The sequence below is a fragment of the Coenobita brevimanus genome, chromosome 28, assembly GCF_032717465.1.
Source record: "Coenobita brevimanus isolate Jiangsu-jjx chromosome 28, ASM3271746v2, whole genome shotgun sequence".
NCBI classification, from domain to species: domain Eukaryota; kingdom Metazoa; phylum Arthropoda; class Malacostraca; order Decapoda; family Coenobitidae; genus Coenobita; species Coenobita brevimanus.
The window spans coordinates 10,252,046-10,273,082 of record NC_136981.1 but is presented as its reverse complement, the minus strand read 5'-3'; the positions used below and the strand labels follow the sequence as shown (position 1 = coordinate 10,273,082).

The following is a 21,037-nucleotide window of genomic DNA, read 5'->3' as shown; positions in this document are numbered from 1 at the left end:
TCAGTTCATCATGGCGCGAACCCGGTGGACTACAGGCTGAAGTTCTATCCCCAGCTGTCCACTGTCCTATCTGGGAATTATGAAGGAGCTGAGGGACGTTTGTGCTGGAGGGGGACGCCTTCACGTGGTGGTACCGATACAACCAGGCAGTTATACAAAGGCAATCAGATAGAAAAGATAAAACATACAGCCCTAATCCAATAATCGTTGTTGTTGTTGTAAATCCGATGAAATGAAGGCTTTAGCTGCCCCTCCCCTGCATTATATCATCATCCTTTTGAGGGATAGGAGTGCAGTGGGATGTTTGTATCATCAGGCAGTTGCGCCCGGTGGTTATATTGGTGCCAGCACATGAAAGCGTCACAGCAATCTAATAGCTTAATTTTCCTGACAGGACAGTGACCTTATCATTTATTTTTATGTATTTATCTTTAACCAGACAACCCGGGGAACCATGACGAGTGCAGACGTGGAGGGAATAGAGGCTCGCGTGCATGGCCCAGTGTTAGGGGAAGACTCGCGTGTGGCGCAGGTGTTACGGCGGCGATACTTGACACCTCCATCACCACTACCATATAATCTCTCCACGCACACCCTCTACGGGAAAATCAAGCACTATGGCAGCTGGGGATTTATTCGTTCGCAAGTGAAAATCCTCTTTGACGGAACTCGAGGCGGATTCTTCATAGAGGCTGGAGCCCTTGACGGCGAGAGACTTTCAAACACGCTATGGCTGGAACAGGAGCTGGGATGGAGCGGACTTCTGATAGAGCCAAGTCCGTATAACTATAATGAACTAGTAAATAAGAGACGTAAGGCCTGGATCTCCAACACGTGCCTCTCTCCCAACCCTTATCCTGAGGAACAGGTCATCGTCTCCCTCAGTAGGAAGTTCCGGAAGGAAATGGAAGTAGAGAGGCTATTGCACGACTTTCGCGGATCCTCTCACCTCCTGGGGGTCACTCTGAACACCCATATATACGATCCGATCTTCGAAAACTCCGACAAAGCCTACTCAGTCGTGCAGTGCTTTCCTCTTGTGTCTTACCTCCTCGCTCTCAACGTTACCACAGTCGACTTCCTCTCCCTCGATATTCAAGGCGCTGAGAGGGCCGTCCTTATGAGCATCCCGTGGCAGAGAGTAAACATTAGGGTTATAGTGGCCGAAATCGTCTTCCATGAGAGTTTTGATAAGGAGTTTGTGGAGTACATGAGCACTAAGGGATACAAGCTCATTTATTTTCGTGGTGAGGACTATGTGTTTGTGCGAGAAAGCGATCCCGTGATAGGGAGAGTGAAAGTGATTGCGATATATATAGACGGACCCTTAGATCAGTCCACTAATTCATCCCGACAAACGAAGTAGTGCCAGTAAATATCCATCCATCCATCCATCATCCAAACCTACGTTGCCCCGTGAGGAGCGTAGTAGCCCGGGGCTAGGCAAGTTGGTCCTGACATTTAAAATGAGTGACCAAACTCACTCATCACTGAGTGGCATTACGTGAGCAATGAACCCCAGCCACCCCTTGGATATAAACTTTCACCGGCTCAATCCAATTGGAGCGCCATAATTACCCACTAAACCACCAGGCGCCAATATTTGGTTTTGTGGTTACCACCCAGCGTAGTAACTGGTTTCCTGGTGTACAGGAAACCATTTGGCTTGTCACTCAGTGTAGTCACCCACAGGCTGAAGGAAGAGGAAAGAATGAAGGAAAGAAAGACAGAAGAGGGGATGTAAAGTCACCCGTAGGCAGAACGACGAGGAAAGAATGAAGGGAAAAAAGAAAGAAGAGATGGAAGGAAAGCAGGATGGAGGAGAGGAAAGGGCAGACATTGAGGGCAGCACTGGATCAAGTGAGTGGATGGTGAGTGCCCCCACCTACCACAATGCCAGTATTAAAAAAAAAAAAAAAAAAAAAAAAAAAAAAATGAACAAACAACAAAATAAATACCGCAGATAAATAAATAACTAAATCAATAAACAGGATCCTTACTGCATGGGGGAGACAGGTAATGAATTCACCTCCATTACTGTGCACTCTTATTCCAAAAGTAAATTCTTAAATAAATCCTTGTCACTGAAACTTACCAACACCAGTATAATAAATCCTCAACAGCAACAGTCTTTCAAATTTTATAGAGAAAGGAGATTAAAGCATTATACAGGGAAAATGGACAATTATGGGAACTGTGGTATAATTATTTTCTTTAATTGTAGATGGCACGTACAAAATCTATAATCTACAGGTTTGTACAAAATGAACTTACTTATTAGTATGGCCTGTCACAACAAATAGAGATAATTAGGCTTGTTGTTGTGGCACCAAGTTCATCATGTGTTTAATAATCAAGTAATGTTTACATATATTTTTTCTTTCCCTCTAATTATAGTATTTACAACAGAAGTCACACAGCCTTATTTTAACCTATATTTGTACTTCATGACGCTCGATTGCACACCTCCACAGCGATGGCGTAGCAGGTCAGTTAACTCCTGTTGCTCGGTGGCATAACACGACGATACTACGGCTCTACATCCTTTCCATAGCACTTCTTCGTGACTAGTAAAATATTCTGGTGTTAATCTGTTACAACTTAAGCATTAAAGATGGAGAGACGGCATTTTTTTTCTCTCTCGCCCAGTTAATGTCAAGAGTATAAGATACAAATGAGTTAACTTGGAGTATTCATAATAAATCGCCACGAAAAAGGAGCTACGATCTCTACAATGCAATCCTACAAATGGCGTCTGGAAAGCTTAAGAACATTGTGTAGAGGAAGACAGGATACAAAGCTACAAACCACGTCATCGGAGATAAGGGATTGTGATACTCTCTAGCAGGTACAGAGTTAAATACAGTACAGGGTGACCAGGGTATAGCGCTTGTGTTGTGGGGACAGCTAGGTCTGCTGGTGTGGGCGTGCGTGCGGCAGTGAGAATAAGAAATGAAAATACACGTTGGAAATTAATAAAGTTAAGCCGTCCCCACAACACACGAGAAAGCATTTAATGGAGTGGAAAGGGAGCGTTACTGGCCAGCCTGTATATTGCATTAGCGTTTTGAAAGACGAATGGTGTGGAGATGAACACAAAGTCACTGTCTATAGATTAACGAACAAATATTCCCTGTTATTAATTTATTTCTAGGCGAAGTAGACATACGTGATTATTCAACACTTCTCTCGCTGTTCCTGCAGAAAATGTATGTAACCTACGATAGTAATCCTCTCAGAACTAAGATTTGTTTCTGTAGAAGTAACAAGAGATATGGGGAAACTCTACACTCTATTTTCCATGTAATTTCTGTAAACATATAATTACAACAGGGAATTAATGCTAAGTTTGTTCGCTAATCTGAACCCCGTACAGTAGATCAGTGACATAGAATTTGCACTTCACCGACTAGGATGAATCTCACTCTCAGGCATATCCGTATATCAGGTGTACATCTTGAGCAGGCAGGGTGAGCGGCTGTGTTGTTCCTGGGCATGGGTGTATACGGGCTGCTATGGCGGGGTGGGCGTGCGGCAGAACTTGAATGCCAGTGTTAGCAGCGCCACACACACCACCGGCACCACCACAGCACCACACACCTGACTCACGCTGAACCCGCCTCTGCCCTGCCAAGAAATGACTAGATATTACTTAACACTTGTGGCACCAGGCTCATCTAGGCCTGTATTCTCGTCCGGTAGGGAGGCTCCATAACACCTCTTCCTTAACGATTTATTATCCTAACTACTCATTAATATCCCCTGGTTCTTTTGCCTTTTCAATATCTACACAGATAGCATTACTCACAAGAATAGAATTAACGGAGCAGAATCAGAAATAAAGCGGTAACGATTAGGTGTTAATAAGCTTCCTAACTGTACTAGCATACAGCCCCTAGGAGTAAACTCAGTGGACTGCAGGCTGGAGTTACCCTTCTGCAGTCCACCACGTTTCAGGGGACAGGGAGGGTTCGTTCGTTCGTTTAAGGATTTCCTGCACCTACAGTATGGTGCAGGCCGTCCCATACATTCGCCCGGTCAGAGGGGTGTGGGTTGACTTAAAAAATAATAAAGGGGAAGACAGGGCCTGGGAATTGCCCAGCACACACGCCCTGTCTTCTGGCTGGCTTTGTGGTGTGTGTGCACAGGGAGGGTTTTGAGGGACGCTTATATAACCGGGCAGCTCCAGTGTTCAGTTACATAGATGCCACCACGAGAAGGCAATGCTTTGTACGTCGCAATACATGTCATTAAAAAAAAAAAATACTGAACCACGAACTGCATGAGTCATTATAAAAGATGACCGAAGAAGATGCTTGCCAAACATACAGCAAGGAACGTGTCATTGTACAGTACAACAGAAGCAACCATTCTAGTATGAAAATGGAACCTATACTTCGTAGATTGTGACCATATATTGCAGGTGTTTCCCTATGAGGAGTCCCCAGTAATTACATAATTAATGTACCGGCCAGAAAGGAGGGGAGGAGGGGGGGAATACAACGAAGATTTGTGGTAATGTCTCTTTGTATCCATTTTTAAAAACATTTTTATCTGCTATTTACCTGTACAGTGTTTAGTTAATGTCGCATAAACATCACATGAAACGTAAACATTAGCAGTTCGTACGGCAGTTTTTAAGTCCACTAGAGACACCAACTTTTACTGAAACATTATCATTATATTAACCTTTAGACCTACTACAGTCACGTTGTTTATTCATTCTACTTAATTATGGGGTGTTTTTATTCAGCCTGAGGAAGGCCTGTCATAGTGATGGAGTAAAACCCACCTTTCAACCATTGCATTTGGAGATCTACCATTGTTTAATCCCTCCGATACAGTATCTACTTAAGTGAAGGTAAATAAGCTGGCGACTGAGCTCTTACCGTGGACTGGGTGTGGGTGAGGTGGAAACTATCAGCAGCGTGCCTGAGGTCAGCTCCAAACTCTGCCCAGTGGCGGCGTGTGGCTTCATCACGATCCTGCTCAGCCCTGGCCAGTAAGATAGGTAAGATTTAGGGCCGTAATCTGGGTAGCACAGAAGGCTTCATAACATCTGTCCCACCATAAACAGCGTTTCACTCGCAACACACGTGGTAGCATCCTGTGCTGCGGGGACAGCTCAATCGGCTAGTGTGGGCGTGGCTGTGGCATGTGGAGTAAGAAATGACTCAGTATGCTGGGTAGATACTGATAGCACTGAGCCGTACCCGCAACACACGAGAAATTACCCGGGAGCATTATATATGAGTCACCCTGTATTTTGCACATTTTATTTCCGTACCCCATTGTATGTTACTGATACAAAATCAAACCGATATGAAAATGACATATACCACACAAGAGGATGTTAAGGTGTGATATGCAAAATAAAGTGAAGACGAAATGGTGCTACGAACCCTCCTAGTCACCTACAAATACGGGTTTTATGCGTATCGACTACGCGATAGAGAGAGTAGTAGTAGTAGTAGCAGTAGTTGTGGTAGTCTCCCTGAAGTCAAAGTTGTCCCCTGGTGGTCTGGCAAACGTGAAAAATAAGTCACCGATGCAAAGGTTTAAGGGATAAGTTTTTGTTAAGTGGCAGAATAAGATAATACTGTGGCTCTACATCCTTCCCATAGCACTTCTTCGTGACTTGCATCGTATATCTAGCGTTAATCTCACAACTCGGCATTCAACAGTGAGAGGTGGCAAGTTTGAGGTCAAGTTAGAGGAAATTGGGCATAGCATTCAGGAAACATATCATCCCTTTGAATATACTGGCATTTATATACACTACATTACGATGACAATTCTTTCATCTTAACTTGGCCTAGGTTTTCGTCCTTTGGCAGCTCTATTTCACGTAGCTGAGAGAGAGAGAGAAAGAGAGAGGGGGGGGGAGAGAGAGAGAGAGTTACGGCTCTACATCCTTTCTTCCTGATTAGCGTCTTGTTCTGGTATCAAATAACTGCTACAACTTAAAAATGTGACAATTTTAGGCCATATTAAAGCATGAAAGAAAAAGGAAAAAGAAAAAGAAAGAAAAAGGAAAAGAAAAGAAAAAAAAATAGTCATGAGCTCCCACTAATCAAAAGGGGGAATGTGACTATTATTTGTTTATTTGTTTTTTACCTGGAGGCGTGTTGATTGGAGGTGTGCAGGCAGGTGGCGGGGTCCCAACACAGCCGCAGCCTCTGGTGGTGGTGATGCTGCCGCCCCATCAGCCCTGTGTTAAGATACAGATTTAGTCACACGTTAATAACCCTCCACTGAAACGATTTAGCTGCTCACCACAACTCTCTCTCTCTCTCTCTCTCTCTCTCTCTCTCTCTCTCTCTCACACACACACACACACACACACACACACACGAATAAACTAAAAATATCAGAACTAAGCAATGATCCGTAACGCTACTAAAGATGGACGCCTTCACGCGATGGCATCGATATAACCGGGCGGCTTCACTGCCCGGTTATACAAATGAATGTCCCACAACTCCTTCTCTATCGCCTGTAAGGAGGATGGCAGACTGCAGGTGAGCAACTTCAGCCTGCAGTCTACCAGGTTCACGTTTAAATGAGCCTGGCGCCACCACCACATCAGCAACACCACACTCACCACAGCATCCATCCCGCAGCGTGTCCTGTATGATATGGATTCTGTGCAGGCCGATGGTGGGGTCTGTGGGCGGTGGAGGGGTGGGTGGTGGTGTGGCGGTGGAGGGTGAGGGTGGGGGCAGAGTCAGCAAGGGGAAGTGACCCTCCCCTACCCGTGCTGAGGGCGACGGAGGAGGAGAGTTGCTGGTCACCAAGTCGGGGAGGCGGATTCCTGTTAAAAAAAAAAAAAAAAGTAATCAGAATGTATGTGTCAGCAGGTACGTATGTACGTGCGTAAGTACTGGGACATCTGATTCATGGTGGTATTTCAAGTGGCTTCGGAGACATCTGAGCACATCTTTTTAAGCAATTTATTCTGCACATTAAGGGTCAATATCCTCATATATTAATGCAAGTAACCATTATGCAAGAGAATGCTAAGGTGTCATATGCAAGATAAATCGATAAGGAAGAGGTGCACGAAGCCTCCTGTCAGTTAAAATACGACCCCTAGTCTAGTGTTGTGTTTAAGTATAAATCCAGTAATGCTGGACATAGTGTGGGAAACAACCATCATATGGACTCAAAAATATTGTGTAAAATTTATGAGCTCTAAGCGTTTGAGATACGTTCAAATTATTATTAATGCAAGAATAAGTACCGATTTGGAATTAACTCTCATAGTCGGGGCAAGCCATGGGACAACCCTATAGTGGGCTTGACTTCCCTTGATGGGACTGGCCCACTCCCACAACTTTTTCATGAGAAATAGTCGTGGTTGCATGAAATTCAGTGAGCTGTAGGTTTCATGCAGGAAGGAGTCTCTAGCCAAACCAACTCCTCAATCAGACAACACTTGGTGATCAACCAAGCAAAAACGAGTTTGGGATATCTGTCAAGTGCAGGCGCTATGACTTCTTTTCCAGCTAATGCACGGTCACTAAATATAACTGATTGAGTCATAGGAGCCTGACAATAGTTAATACTCTTACCAATAACTCTATCGTGGTCAGGTCAACCCTAGCATTCTATTCCAGTGTCAGATGATTTTTATTAAGAATGAGTCATAGAAGCCTGTGATGATAGCAACCGAGACCAAATGAAATAATGTAAGAGATGACTACACTAATCCAACGCAAATATGACATAAGTTAATATTTCTGATAACAGTTAATGATACGGAGCCTTGTTTATCGGAACACTATTGGCTAATGTACGAAGTATTATAAACACGACCCCTGTTAATACTGACCACTGCGGCAAATGAAGAGGTGCGTTGGCGCGAAGTTGTGCTTGTAAGGACAAATATGGCAAAGCTTAAATATTTGCAGTAATATTTAACTGATGTGGAGATTTGTTTACTGAAAAAGGGGAGAGGGAGCTAACGAAGCCTTATAAACACGACCCCTGATACTACTGACCGTTGTGGCAGGTGTGGTGGTGCATTGATGTGAGGGTGTTGTGGTCGTGTAGACAGCAGTGAGGCACTGTGACTGTCACCTTCCCGCACGTCAACAGAGGCACCGCTGCAACCTGTATCATCACGTTTATCATAGTCACTACACGTCCATAGGTCTTTCACTACCTGCACGTCCACTATAGGCAAATTTTTGGTGAGTACTGAGCACTAAGTCGCGGCTGTCGCGCCCCTCGCGCGGTGTGGCCAGAAGGCAGCCATGTTGCTCCACCTCAAGAAATACACCTTATTTTTTATTAATCAGGATATATGCATATTGCATTTTTACTGATGTAAGATTTGTCTCAACTGCCTGGATATCGTACAGGAGTTTTTTTTTTATACTCCGTAAGAGCTATTTGTATTTGTTTTGCAGTAATAAGATTATGTATATGGAATGTTGTAACGCTACCTACTGGACCACCCCGCTCCGAGCCTGTTGCCATATACTGCATTACACTTAATGTATTAATAAACAAATTATCGTACATTATCCTTTTAACTGCTTCAAAACGTATTCATACTCACTATTGTTCGAAAACATGTACTATTTCATGATTGTAATATTTGCTTTATAATGAAGAATGTGAAGCCTGGCAACATGTAGCGAAGCCTCGCCCACCTCTGAGGCGAGCCAATGAGCGTGCTTGGCTGACACGTGGCCGAGGCGGTGGGAAAGACGTGGTAAACAAAACGACAGGTTGTGGTGTGTTGGGCTAAGGGCAGGTGGTGGTGATGATGTTTGTGTGTGACATTTTTGTATGGGGTAAACACACACACACACACACACACACACACACACACACAAGCCTCATCTCTCTCCCACACTAGTCACGCCCACCATCACAAATTTACGGATATTTTTGTCGTTCATCCTAAATCGTGCTTTTCTCAGAGACAGGCAGCATCAGACTTGGCCAATGTTAACAACGAATATGTGAACTTTTCTATCAGCCTGTGTATTAATCTATCTATTTATCATGGTATCAGTGCCCATCAGGTCCGGGTCTAGGCCACTGTATTTGGTCCCAACATTTAAGGTGAGGGTGACGCGCCTGGAAGCCTCTTGAGTGATATCATGTGGCCAGTTCGAGTAAACCACAAGCTTCTTGCCGATGTAAACCCTCACGAACCCCATCCTCTTGGAGCACCGTAACTCTCTAGACCACCAGGCGTCCATTGAGTTATATGGTTATCACCCAAAGTTGTAGTAAACGGTTTCCAGAATTACAAGAAACCGGTTACTCAGAGCAGAATCACATGCAGGCTTCACCACATCGAGTGAGTGGATGATGGGCGCCTCTCACAATATATTATACGTTTTCTATACAATTCCATTTCATAGTTACAAGCAGCCTTCAACATGTCTATTCCCTATTTTATTACCGTGTGTTTTTTGACATTTAACAGCCATTTGTTTTGACTTGCCGGTGTGTGTGTGTGTGTGTGTGTGTAAAACTCGACCATATTGCCGCTGTGTGGTATGAGTGGGCCACGTGTGTAAGGAAGCTCAGTGATCCCTTGCCTGGGGCCAGAGCAGGTGGGAGGAAGGGGCTGTTTTGAGGGGTGCGGTACGGAGGCCACAGCACTCTTACCCACTCATTCACCTGCTCACTCACTCATCCATTTACTCACTAACACCACAACAGCCTTACTCACGCACTTACTTCACAAGCTTGCGTCTACACACACACACACACACACACACACCGCTCGCTGGTGCAGTGGTAACGTTCTCACTTGCCAACTGGTGGACGGGAGTTCGCGCCTCGTTCAGGTTGCGAAAAGTTTCACTGACGAAGTGGGTGGTTATTGTCCCCCTGGAGCAAGGGGACGGGTGTGTGCGTGTGTGAAGGTCACAGCTTTGCCCTTAGATCGGACTATATGAGCTCTCAGCTCCCTTCCGGGAGGGTAAAAGCTGACCATCACGACCATCAAGTGATCCTGACCGACCCGGTGAATTACACACACACACACACACGTTACAAATTAATCGCTAAGGGTGGGGTGTCAGGGAGGATACTTAAGCGCCTTGAATATGGTGCTGTGAGTCGTATTCTCGTCTATTAAGCAGGTTTCCTAACACATATCCCCTGTCATTGGATTTACGCATATACCATTACACTCCACGCTACCCGACCGAACGCGGGTGCTATGTATGTGTGTGTGTGTGTGTGTGTTCTTACCTACCTAATTGTTCTTGCCTAATTGTATCTTCACAGGAATGAGTCAAGCTCGTACTGTCCCGTGTATTAAACCATTTTTATCGTACATATCCTTAAATTTGTGAATAGTTTTGGCACACACTATTTCATTCGGTAGTGTACTCCACTGACCAATTGCCCTATCTAGGAAACCGAATTTCCTTACGTCTTTATCGCCTCTCTTTTTATGCAGTTTTTTGCAGTGTCCTCTTGCTGATGCTTCCCCATAGGTTATACAGTATGTTCATTTATGTCAATTTTGTCTTTCCCTGAGACACACTTATATAGCATAATCATGTCTGCTCTTTTCCTTCTCTCCTGTAGTGTTGGTAGATTCATTTTTTCTAGTCTTTTTTCGTAGCTTAGATCACTTAAGCTTGGTACCCAACTTGTAGCTGCCCTTTGTAGGTTTTCAGTCTTATCTATGCGTTTTTTGAGATGCGGATTCCAAACTACTGATGCATACTCCAGGGTTGGTCTGATGAATGGTGTTATTGTCTTTCTCAGCATGTCTTCATTTATATATGTGAATGTTGTTCTTATATTTGCAAGCAATGTATACATGTTATGTACCTTCTCACTGATGTGGTCAGCCGGAGATCATCTGTTATTGCTAATCACCCTTATGTCCTCCCTTTCTGATATGTGTAGGGTTTTACTTCCTAACTTATAATCCCAATCTGCTGGGTTTTTTTTCACTTTTGCCAAACTTAATTACATGCCATTTGTCCACATTAAATTCCATTTACCATTTATTGCTCCATTCATGAAATTTATTTAATTCCTCTTGCAGTGTGTGTGTGTGTGTGTGTGTGTGTGTGTGTGTGTGTGTGTGTGTGTGTGTGTGTGTGTGTGTTTTAACAAGATAACTCACACAGGTATATCCGATTTAACCAGGCTTGGTGGATGGGTTGAGGACCAGCCCATGAATAAACCTATTGTTTTGAAAACAATAGGTCATATGTCAGGGTCAAAAGCTGACCTAGCAAAATTGTCTTACAAAGCTTTGATTCAATTTAGACCATAATTTGGGGTAGAATTAAGGGGAATTACAGAATGGATTTATTTAGTTTTGAAAACAGTCAAAGGTCAAGGTCACAGGGTAAGATCAAAGTTTGACCCGTGTGTCTGTATTGTAGCAAAAGAACTCAGACAGATTTGATCCAGTTTTAACCAAACTTGGTGGAAGGGTTCAGGATCAGCCAAGGAGTAAATATATATATATATATATATATATATATATATATATATATATATATATATATATATATATATATATATATATATATATATAGGACAATAAGTCTATGATCAGGGTCGCAGGGGAAGGTCTACCTAATGAGTTTTTATCCGATTTAAACCAAACTTTGTGTCAGAGTCTAAGAAAAGGCAGGAATAAGACGACCCGATCATGAGAACAAGCGGTCAAAGGTCAGGGTCACAGGGCAAGGTCAAAGTTCAATCCGTGTGTTTGTGTGTGATCAAAATAACTAAAGCCGTTTTGACCTGATTTGGAGCGAACTTGGTGGATGTGTTGAGGATGACCCGCGAGGCTGACCTATTATTTTTTTAAAATAGGTCAAAGATCAAGGTCACACAGGAAGATCAACCCAGACAGCTTTTATCCTTACTACACTAAACTTTGTGGAAGGGTTCAGGACAAAGCAAGGAGAGAGGGATTCGATTCTCTTACTGGGCAAAATCGGTTCAGACAGGTTCTTATCTCGTTTGAAGCCAAGCCGGTGGAAGTGTTAGGGGTCAGGCAAGAAAGCAAGTGATTCCATTTTGAGAGTACTTTGTCACAGAGCAGAGGCAAATGTTTGGTCCTTCTGCCAGTTGGTGGGCGTGGGTGTTGTACTCTCTGAATGCTCCTTCTTGTTTTATTTATGTCATTCATGATAGTATTTGACACACACACACACACACACACACACACACACACACACACAGAATATGCAAACTGGCAAGGAAGAGATACTGGAAAGATTCGTTTATTGACCAAAATGCAACCCTGATTTCTTCTCAGAGTTAGTAAGAGTCATTTCGTACACGTATTTTGCTAGCTAATACATCTTACAGTATCTGAAATTTATGCTGTTAATGAATGCAACTTAAAATCCACAGCCGAAGTTCAACGAGTATGGAGCAGATAGTGTATAGTCCACATCCTGATCGCTTGTGCATTGTGGCAGTGGATTCTAGTACTCAGAGGATCAACACTTCTCACTCTTGTCTAAATAATAATAATAAACTTGCGAAATCTAACCCAAATCTAAACTTTCCCGTCGTGCCTTGGGAGTTTACACAGTGGCAAGTAAGATCGTGTGGCGTGCTGTGGTGGTGGGCGGCTGTGGTGGGTGGAGGCTGTATGTTTGTGAGTGCTGTGTTTGTGGCGGGGGAGGCGGCAGGTGATGTGTGACCTGTTGCGACGCGTCCCGTTCCCACGCCTCTCAGCCTCACCACAGCGGCATTTACACGTAGGCCAAGTGTTGTTTAGGTGCGTATTGACTATGTGATTTAAAGGCTGCATTATTATCGGCTGTAACGCAGTGATTAAAGGTAGTTACTGTAGCTTGTGTGTGTGTGTGTGTGTGTGTGTAAGGAGGCGGGTTGTTTACATGTTTGGTCAGACGGGACAGGTGTCTCGAGATGTCTCTCCACATGACCTCACCTCACCCTACTTCCCCTCGCCTCACTTCACCTCACCTTACTTCCCCTCGCCTCACCTCACCTCACCTTACTTCACGTCACCTCATCTTACCTCACCTTACTTCACCTCACCTCATCTCACCTCACCTTTCATCACCTCACCTCATCTACATGGCACTGTAACAGGTTTGTCGCCTTCGGGCGTAATAAATTAATCAAATCAACTTTACATCACCTCACCTCACCTTACTTCACCTCTTCTCACCTCGCCTTACATCGCCTCGCTTTACATCACCTCACCTTACTTCACCTTACATCACCTCACCACACCTCGTCTCACCTCACCTCATCTCACCACACCTCATAACTCGCACTGAACGATATTACGAATCATAAACAGTACTGTATATAGCCTGCCAGTACTAACCTAACCCAACCCAGTGTAATTTAGGGTTTGGGTTGGCCATTTCAAACGTCCAGTAAGTGTTATAGCACTTTCCTTTTGTTGACATCAGCATAGCGCAGCACACGCAGGAGAGAGAGAGAGAGAGAGAGAGAGAGAGAGAGAGAGCGTGTGTGGTGATGGTGGTGGGAGGGATGGTGCATTGGTGCGTGACGAGGCTGGTCCCCGATAATAACACTTTACCATTGAACCCTAATGACACTAACCCGCCTTCCCTTTCCGCCACACCGCCACCCTGACCTCCTCCTCCTCCAAGGGCACCTCAGGCCAAACACCTACTGAATGCCAGGCTGACGACCCCTTGTTCTGTGGAGAGGCGGCTTAATTGTATCGCCTGGTAAAGAGTGGGAGAGATAGACACAGAGATAGGGGGAGACCATGCCTGTATTCTCGAAGGTTAGAGAGAGGGAGAGAGAGAGAGAGAGAGAGAGAGAGAGAGAACGGTAACGCCAAGATTTCTGGGAAAAAACTTAATGCTAGGGGGTGTAGGTTGAGAGATGTGTGTGATAAGATGCGACCGAGATTGGCAAACGGTAGCCGCTTCTGTGCTGGGGAGACGGAGGGGGTGCAGGAATACTGGGGGGAGAGGGGGAGGGGGAAAGGGGAGAACAAGGGAAAGAGAGGGGAGGGGAAGGACGGGGGGGAGGGTAGGGGAGAGGGGAGGGGGAGAGTAAAATGAGTGGGAGAGCGGAGGGAGGGAAGGAAGTGGGAGAAGAAAAGGAGGGGAAGGAAGAAAGGGAGGGTAAGGCAGGACAGGGAGGTGAGGGTAATGTTCATGTTTTGCCTTGGCCAGGGACGAAGAGATGAATAACAAGTGAAGCTGGGGAAGGGGAGGGAAGAATAGGGATCTCTGTCTGTGTCTGTCTGTCTGTCTGTCTCTGTGTCTGTCTGTCTGTCTGTCTGTCTGTCTGTCTCTCTCTCTCTCTCTCTCTCTCTCTCTCTCTCTCTCTCTCTCTCTCATATACATACATACATATATATGCATAGATAGATAGATAGTATATACATGGCGGACCATGTTGAGATCTCTTCTTTACAGGTTACGTTATTTGGCAACACTTTTTTTTTTGTGGGGTGGGTGGGTCGGACTGAGTGTAGATTTGATGGTGTTGCCTCTGGCCGGGAAGTTCTCTTTGCTGCCCCACACCTTGACGTGTCACCACTTCGACCCAATACCCACCGTCCCTACTGAACACAAGTTAGGGCTGTCATTCGCAAACGACGTGATGGTATTAGCGGGTTGTATATCGGTAAATCATATTCCACTGAAACTGAAATAATCAAAATGTTCCTTGCCCCAGCCTGGGATGGAGCTCACGTTCTTTCAGACAGCGGATCACTACTCTAACCATATGACCACCAGCACCTCCCCAAAGATACATTTCAACCACCCATATGCTCAAAAATATAATCCGCGTTGTAGAATAGTCCTGCCTCAATTGGACGCCATCTGTCGCAGAAAACGGTACATATGAGGACGGCTGAGCAAACAACAAACTGTAACTCATAGTAAAATCTTTTTTTTTTTTTTTTTTTTTTTTTTACCGTGCTGTAGCCTTTTCAGCGAGTGCCTCTCACATCACCACTTGACTGCCCTCTGACACTTCGTAAAGACATCCCTGTTCCCACCCACGCACTGTGTCCACTGAATGTTGGGAGTTGGGACGGTGGTAGGTTAGAAGCACACACACACACACACACACACACACACACACACACACATGATTCGGTAGTTTTCTTTACATACTTATCGACTTGTCAAGTACCTTCTTCAGAGAGAGAGAGAGAGAGAGAGAGAGAGAGAGAGGGTGGTAGTGATGGCAATGGTATCAGTAGTCATTATGATGATAGTAGCAGTAGTAGTAGTTGTAGTAGTAGTAACAGTTGTGGTGATGGTGACACTGGCAGTATTAATAGTAGTTGTAGTAGTAGTAGTAATAGTGGTGGTGACACCGGCGGTAGTAATAGTAGTAGTAATACTAGTAGTAGCAGTAATATTGATGGTGACACTGGCGGTAGCAGTAGTAGTAGTAGTAGTACTATTAGTAGTAGCAGTAGTAGTAATAATAATAATAATAAAAGTGGTGGTGTCACGGGAGGTAGTAGTAGTAATAATAATAATAATAATATTAATAATGATAGTGGTGGTGGAGACACTGGCGGTAGTAGTTGTAGTAGTAGTAGTAGTAATAGTGATGCTGACACTATCGGTCATAGTAGTAGTAGTAGTAGTAGTAATGGTGATGGTGACACTGGCGGTAGTAGTAGTAGTAGTAGTAGTAGCAGTAGTAGTAGTAGTAGTAGTGGTAGTAGTAGTAGTAATGTCTTTTGATCAATACACATTCTCTGGTGGTGACAGTCGGTGGGGGGGGGGAAGGGTGAAGTCAGTCCATACAGATATTATTTCATTTTACAATTGTTATCAGATCAAAGGCAGTGGAGGAGCACCCGGGGCCGCACACATATCCGGTGCCTCAGTCGTGTGTTGGAATGGTGTTTTGTGCCTTCCTCTCTCTCTTCTTTTCTGTCTTCTTCCATTTCTTCCTTTTCTTCTTCTTCTCTTTCTTTTTTTTTCTTTCTTCTTCTTCTTCTTCTCCTCCTCCTCCTCCTCCTCCTCCTCCTCCTATTACTACTACTACGACTTCTACCACTACTATTTCTCCTCCTCCTCCTTTTCCTACTACCACTACTACTACTGCTACAACAACAGCAACAACAACAACTACTACTACTATTACTACTAGTACTACCACTACTACTACTACTACTGCTGCTGCTACTACCACTACCACTGCTACTACTACTACAACTACTACTACTCCATCATCATCATCATCATCTTCACTCACACAGCTACCAAACACCTCACAACCAAACTGGAATGAACAATAAGATGAAGAAATGCGACTAAGGAAGAATTTGGTCACTATACTACGTTCACTCTAACTTGGCTCAGCTTTGTGTCCCCTTACAGCTTTTTTCCATAGCACTTCTTCGTGACTAGCATTGCAGTTGGAGAGGCGGCAATTTAGCATCGTATTCTAGCGTTATTTTTACACCTCAGAATGCAAGAGAGAGAGATGGTAATTTTAGGGCAAGAGAAAAGAGTATAAGTTAGGATCTTTTATAAATGCGACTGCACGATGTCTAAGGAGAAAGTCAATGCGTTGCTCTGCGGGAGGGAGTGTTTCTGATGGCGTGGCTTTATGTAGAGTCAGGAGGAAAAAAAATAAAAATGTTCGCTGACAGTCCCTTGCCGGTATTGTTTCCGTGAGAGAGAGAGAGAGAGAGAGAGTCACAGTTACTGATTACAAGTTGAGACTGACAGGTGCCATTACAGACGTGTGGCCAGCGCACCCGCCACGTAACCCGTCCTGTGGGGTGGTGTTGGGAAGCTGCCATTGTAGTGTGTATTGATCCCCGCACTATTGCTTTCCATAGCCTCCACACTGCCATCATCGCCCTTACTCCCTCCACGCTCCTCTTCCCTCTCCTCCCCACCTCCCTTCTACCCTCACCCCCATAATCTCCCCCACCCTTTTTTAAATTAAGAAACAAGCCAAACCATAGAGCCACTGGTTCTCAAACTGGGAACCATGGCCTCCAAGGGGGCCATGTCAGGATTTTAGAGGGCCATGGCGGGCTAGTGTAAGTACCAGTAGTAAATCTGTGTGTGCGTGTGTGTGTGTGTGTGTGTGTGTGTGTGTGTGTGTGTGTGTGTGTGTGTGTGTGTGTGTGTGTGTAACAAAATATGCATTCTGATTGATAGTTGTAAGCATTAAGATACATGGAGAGCACCAAAATAGTACTTTTTTTTTTTTTTATTCCATCATTATTTGTGAGGGACTTGAGGGAAAACTGAAGGGGGGTCACGAGGATGTTAAGATCCCCACAAGTGGGGAATGAAGTGGAAAAGTTTGAGAAACACTGGGTTAGACCGTTCAAAATTCCCTCCCCCCTTTTTCAAAATCAGAGTGAAGAATAACGTTAAATTCTAGATTCGTTCATTTCCAAACACACAACACTATCTATCTATCTATTGCCAGACGCCTCAATCCCGTTTGGGGTGGCCACAAACAAATCGCCTCCACGTCGTCCTGTTCCCCGCCATTTCACTGCCCTGCTCCCAACTCACACCCCCCTCTCTCATATACCTCTCCACCCCATCCCTCCATCTCATCCTCGGCCTCCCCCTCCCTCTTCCCCCCTCCACCTCACTCACATACACTCTCTTCGTCAGTCTTTCACCCTCCAACACGTGAATAAATAAATGAACACATAACTATTAAAATGAAAATGTAAATCTAAAAATTGCAATGTAAAAGACGTAGCAACGCAACAAAGGGTAGCATAACAAATCAGCGCTACAAAGGTCAGCCTGGCGTTGACGTATTAGCGCGGCATCACTGGAGACAGGTTGTGGGTGGCGTATGAAGCTGGGGTGTAATTTTCTGCCTGGTTTTAAACGTCCAATTGATAGCCACCCGCCCATACGGCTCATCACTCAATTAATCCACAGAATTTCCATTTAAATCCCCCGCAGGATTATAGGGTGGGGAAAATATTAAAACATATGGCGCACATTGGGTCCAGCGGCTGTACACGGGGAAATGTAATCAATCTAAAATGAAGGCATGACTTTAATATTTATATGATGTTCCTCGATGCACCGTGTATGTGTGATGACTACTGTGTTTGTATGTTAATTATAGGCAGTGAAGGTTTGGTATCACTACTCCCTAAGCGATTTATTTTGTGTATTGCACCTTCTTATTATCATCTGTGTTGATATCACTCCTTATGGCAACGCAGTCTCGAGCAGTAGTATACGAGACGGTACTAAGATGTTGAGAGGCAAAATAAATCGCCGAGGAAGAACTGTTACTAGAGCTCCATAGCCTTGAAGAATACTACCTACTGTGCGCACCGTTCTCTGCTCTTTATAAATCAAACCCTACAGTCGTATTCATATGGGATCTTAACTCACTCGTACGTCAGTGGTTATCTATTGTCAAAAAAAAAAAAAAAAAAAAAAAAAACATGGTCATAGTATCTTCTCTAAAATGTTGCTTTGAAATTCTCCTTTGCTGTTTGCTTTCCTTTGTACTCCTTAAATCTTCCATGTGAACGAGGCAGCGATGACATGGCGGGAAATGATGAGGTACGAGTCTACTTGCGGCCCAAGGGATCCAGCCCCCTATTGTTCACTTTAAACCCGCTAATCATTACTCACGTCGGATTAAATTCTCCTCCCGACAAGTGGGCTCGACCCTCCTTTGTTCCCCACCCTGCGGCCAATAAACTACCTCCAGTTTTTTATAATGGCATGCAGATTTTATTACTGTCTTTAGAATGGGTGTATTTGTGTCCTTGTAATGAATTCGAATAATACGGTGTGTGTGAGTGGAAAGAGAGACGTATTGTACTGTAGGTGTGATATATCGGGTTGACATTTCAACGATTAGGGCAAATCTCGATTGATTTATTTATTGTTGTAAAGATATGCAGAGTACATATACAGAAAGAGTGAGAAGTATTAACGTTAGGGGTAGCGTTGCGAGAGGTAGACCGAAAGAGACTTGGGACGAGGTCATTGAGTGTGACCTCAGGGTCAAGGGACCGAATAGGGAGGCTGCCAAAGATCGAGCAGGATGGACAGCCGCCATTAGGTGACCAAGGCCGATGCATGCAAGCATGTTGGAGCCTTTAAAAAACGAAACGAAACGATATACATTAAAAGGTGGTGGTGGGTCTTGGCACACACGTTGTTCGGCAGTTATATACATTCACTGGTTATAAATTCGTGCGTGTAGCCACACGCCCTTTAGCAAATAGTAGATTTTTATAGAATATGCTATAAGTTGTAAATGAATTTATAAGATATATTACATACAGGAGTGAGAAACAGTACCAGAGCAGTATACAGTAGAGCACGGCAGAGCAGCATTTGCCACAGCCTAAGGTGATGGCATCCCACTGCCATATCAGTGGGTGGTATGGGTGGGTGAGTGGTGGTCACAGCATCCATCAACACGACACCACTCTTTCCCTCCCTCCCTCCCTCAACTTTACTACTGCATTTTTGGTGATTTATTTATTTTGTACGTCTTTCATTGGTACACATTAGTGTTTTGTTTTACACTGGCTTGAGCAGTATATTTGTTAGCGACTCGGCTTGAATGTAGAAGACGTAGGATGAGGCCATGATGTAAATATGCAAGTGAAATATGCGCAGTATTAAGTAACGTAATAATGTTGCCGATAAATGTAAGATATACTGATGAATAACAACTGTTTGTAAGTGTAACTATACATGTAATGAATGCAGTGCTTTCTAGAACTTAGGTACAAATTCAGGATTCACGGAGAACGGAGAGCAACAGATTTTCATTGTCATCGAACCTCCCTTGAACAGGCTTTTCAACCTAAACACGGAGAGCTGTCCTAGTTTTATCCTTTGCACGAGTCCCCTTCATGTTCGTGAGTCCAGCTGCAGGCTTCTCCGCCGCCATGACCTGGAGGAGTGGAAGTCTCAGACGTAGCTGCAGAATCTTCGTTTTCTATATCAGACTGGGCAAAGTAGTCCTCCTGATGCTGCAAACGCATCTCGACTCGTTGGAGTCTCCGGGATAAGTGCTGTCCTACCAAGTGGAGATCCCTAATGGCATCCCGTAGACTGGTTTTGTGCTAACTGGAATCGCCATCTGGAGACTGACTTCCCGAGGATTCAGTAGGGCGTACTGGTGGCTGACTGTGCACAGGTGCGCAGGGGTTGTTGTCCCCAGCTATGGGAAATTCGAGGCCTGTAGACGGGCCTCCCAAACAGTGGTCGGTGTCGGCGGTGGTGGTTGTGATACTTGGTTTTGAGCTGCAGTGTGCCGTGGTGCTTAAGTCTTCCGTGGTTTGGGGGGACACAAGGACGAGTGGACATTGTGTTCCCCTCCACAGTTGCAGCATTTGGGTTTGAAGTGTTCACCTCTCTTAATTTTTTTCCAGATGGATGTTACTTTAGTGCTTCGCAGCACAAAAACGACACCTGTATGCTGTACTACAGTTCCGTGCCACATGCCCTCGCCTGCTGCAGCGGTAGCAAAGGTCGGGCTCCGAAACATAGGGTGCAACCCTCCTGTATCCCAGCGTCCTGATGAATACTGTCTCTGGAATCTCCCTTTCTAACAGAGCAATAAGCTGTGGTCTCAGGTATTTGCTAGCCATTCTACTCTTCATCCACAGAACGTTTTCTGGGGCTTCAAGATCCTCCACTGCCCAACAGCCAGGAACATTATGAATTATAATCCTGGTCTGGAAGCGGTTGGTAACAGTTTCCGAAACAACGCCATTAAATCCATCTCTGGTAAAAAAAAAAAAAAAAAACAGCATGGCCACTTCTCACTGTCACATACTGATGTGTCTTACCTTCTTTGAACAGTACCTCAAGTTCAGGAAACTGTTTTGCCACAGAAACAGTCCCTTTAGCTTTATGTGAGAGGGAAAGCTAACACTCCTAGACGAACTTCAGTCTCAGTTTCGTATAACGATTTTGCACAAGTTCATCGCATTCCATTACATGCTCAGCAGCTGGTGCATAGCTGTCCTCCCCCGTGCGTTGGCGTTTGCTGATACTGGGTCCTGCATAATTTGTGACACATGGTGCTGTTTGCGACGCGCCACAGGTATTGCCAT

At 44.6% G+C, this 21,037-nt stretch overlaps 1 protein-coding gene across 1 annotated transcript; it reads left to right on the top strand.

Moving 5' to 3' along the window:
- Positions 1 to 454: 454 nt before the first annotated feature.
- LOC145394683 (protein Star-like) lies at positions 455 to 1,366 on the top strand. The gene has a single exon (XM_080268459.1). The coding sequence runs from the start codon at positions 455 to 457 to the stop codon at positions 1,364 to 1,366; it is 912 nt and encodes a 303-aa protein (XP_080124585.1).
- The last annotated feature ends 19,671 nt before the right edge of the window (positions 1,367 to 21,037 follow it).

Bases quoted from the DNA above. Each gene is read 5' to 3' on its own strand.
- LOC145394683 (XM_080268459.1), top strand. From the start codon at position 455: ATGACGAGTGCAGACGTGGAGGGAATAGAGGCTCGCGTGCATGGCCCA.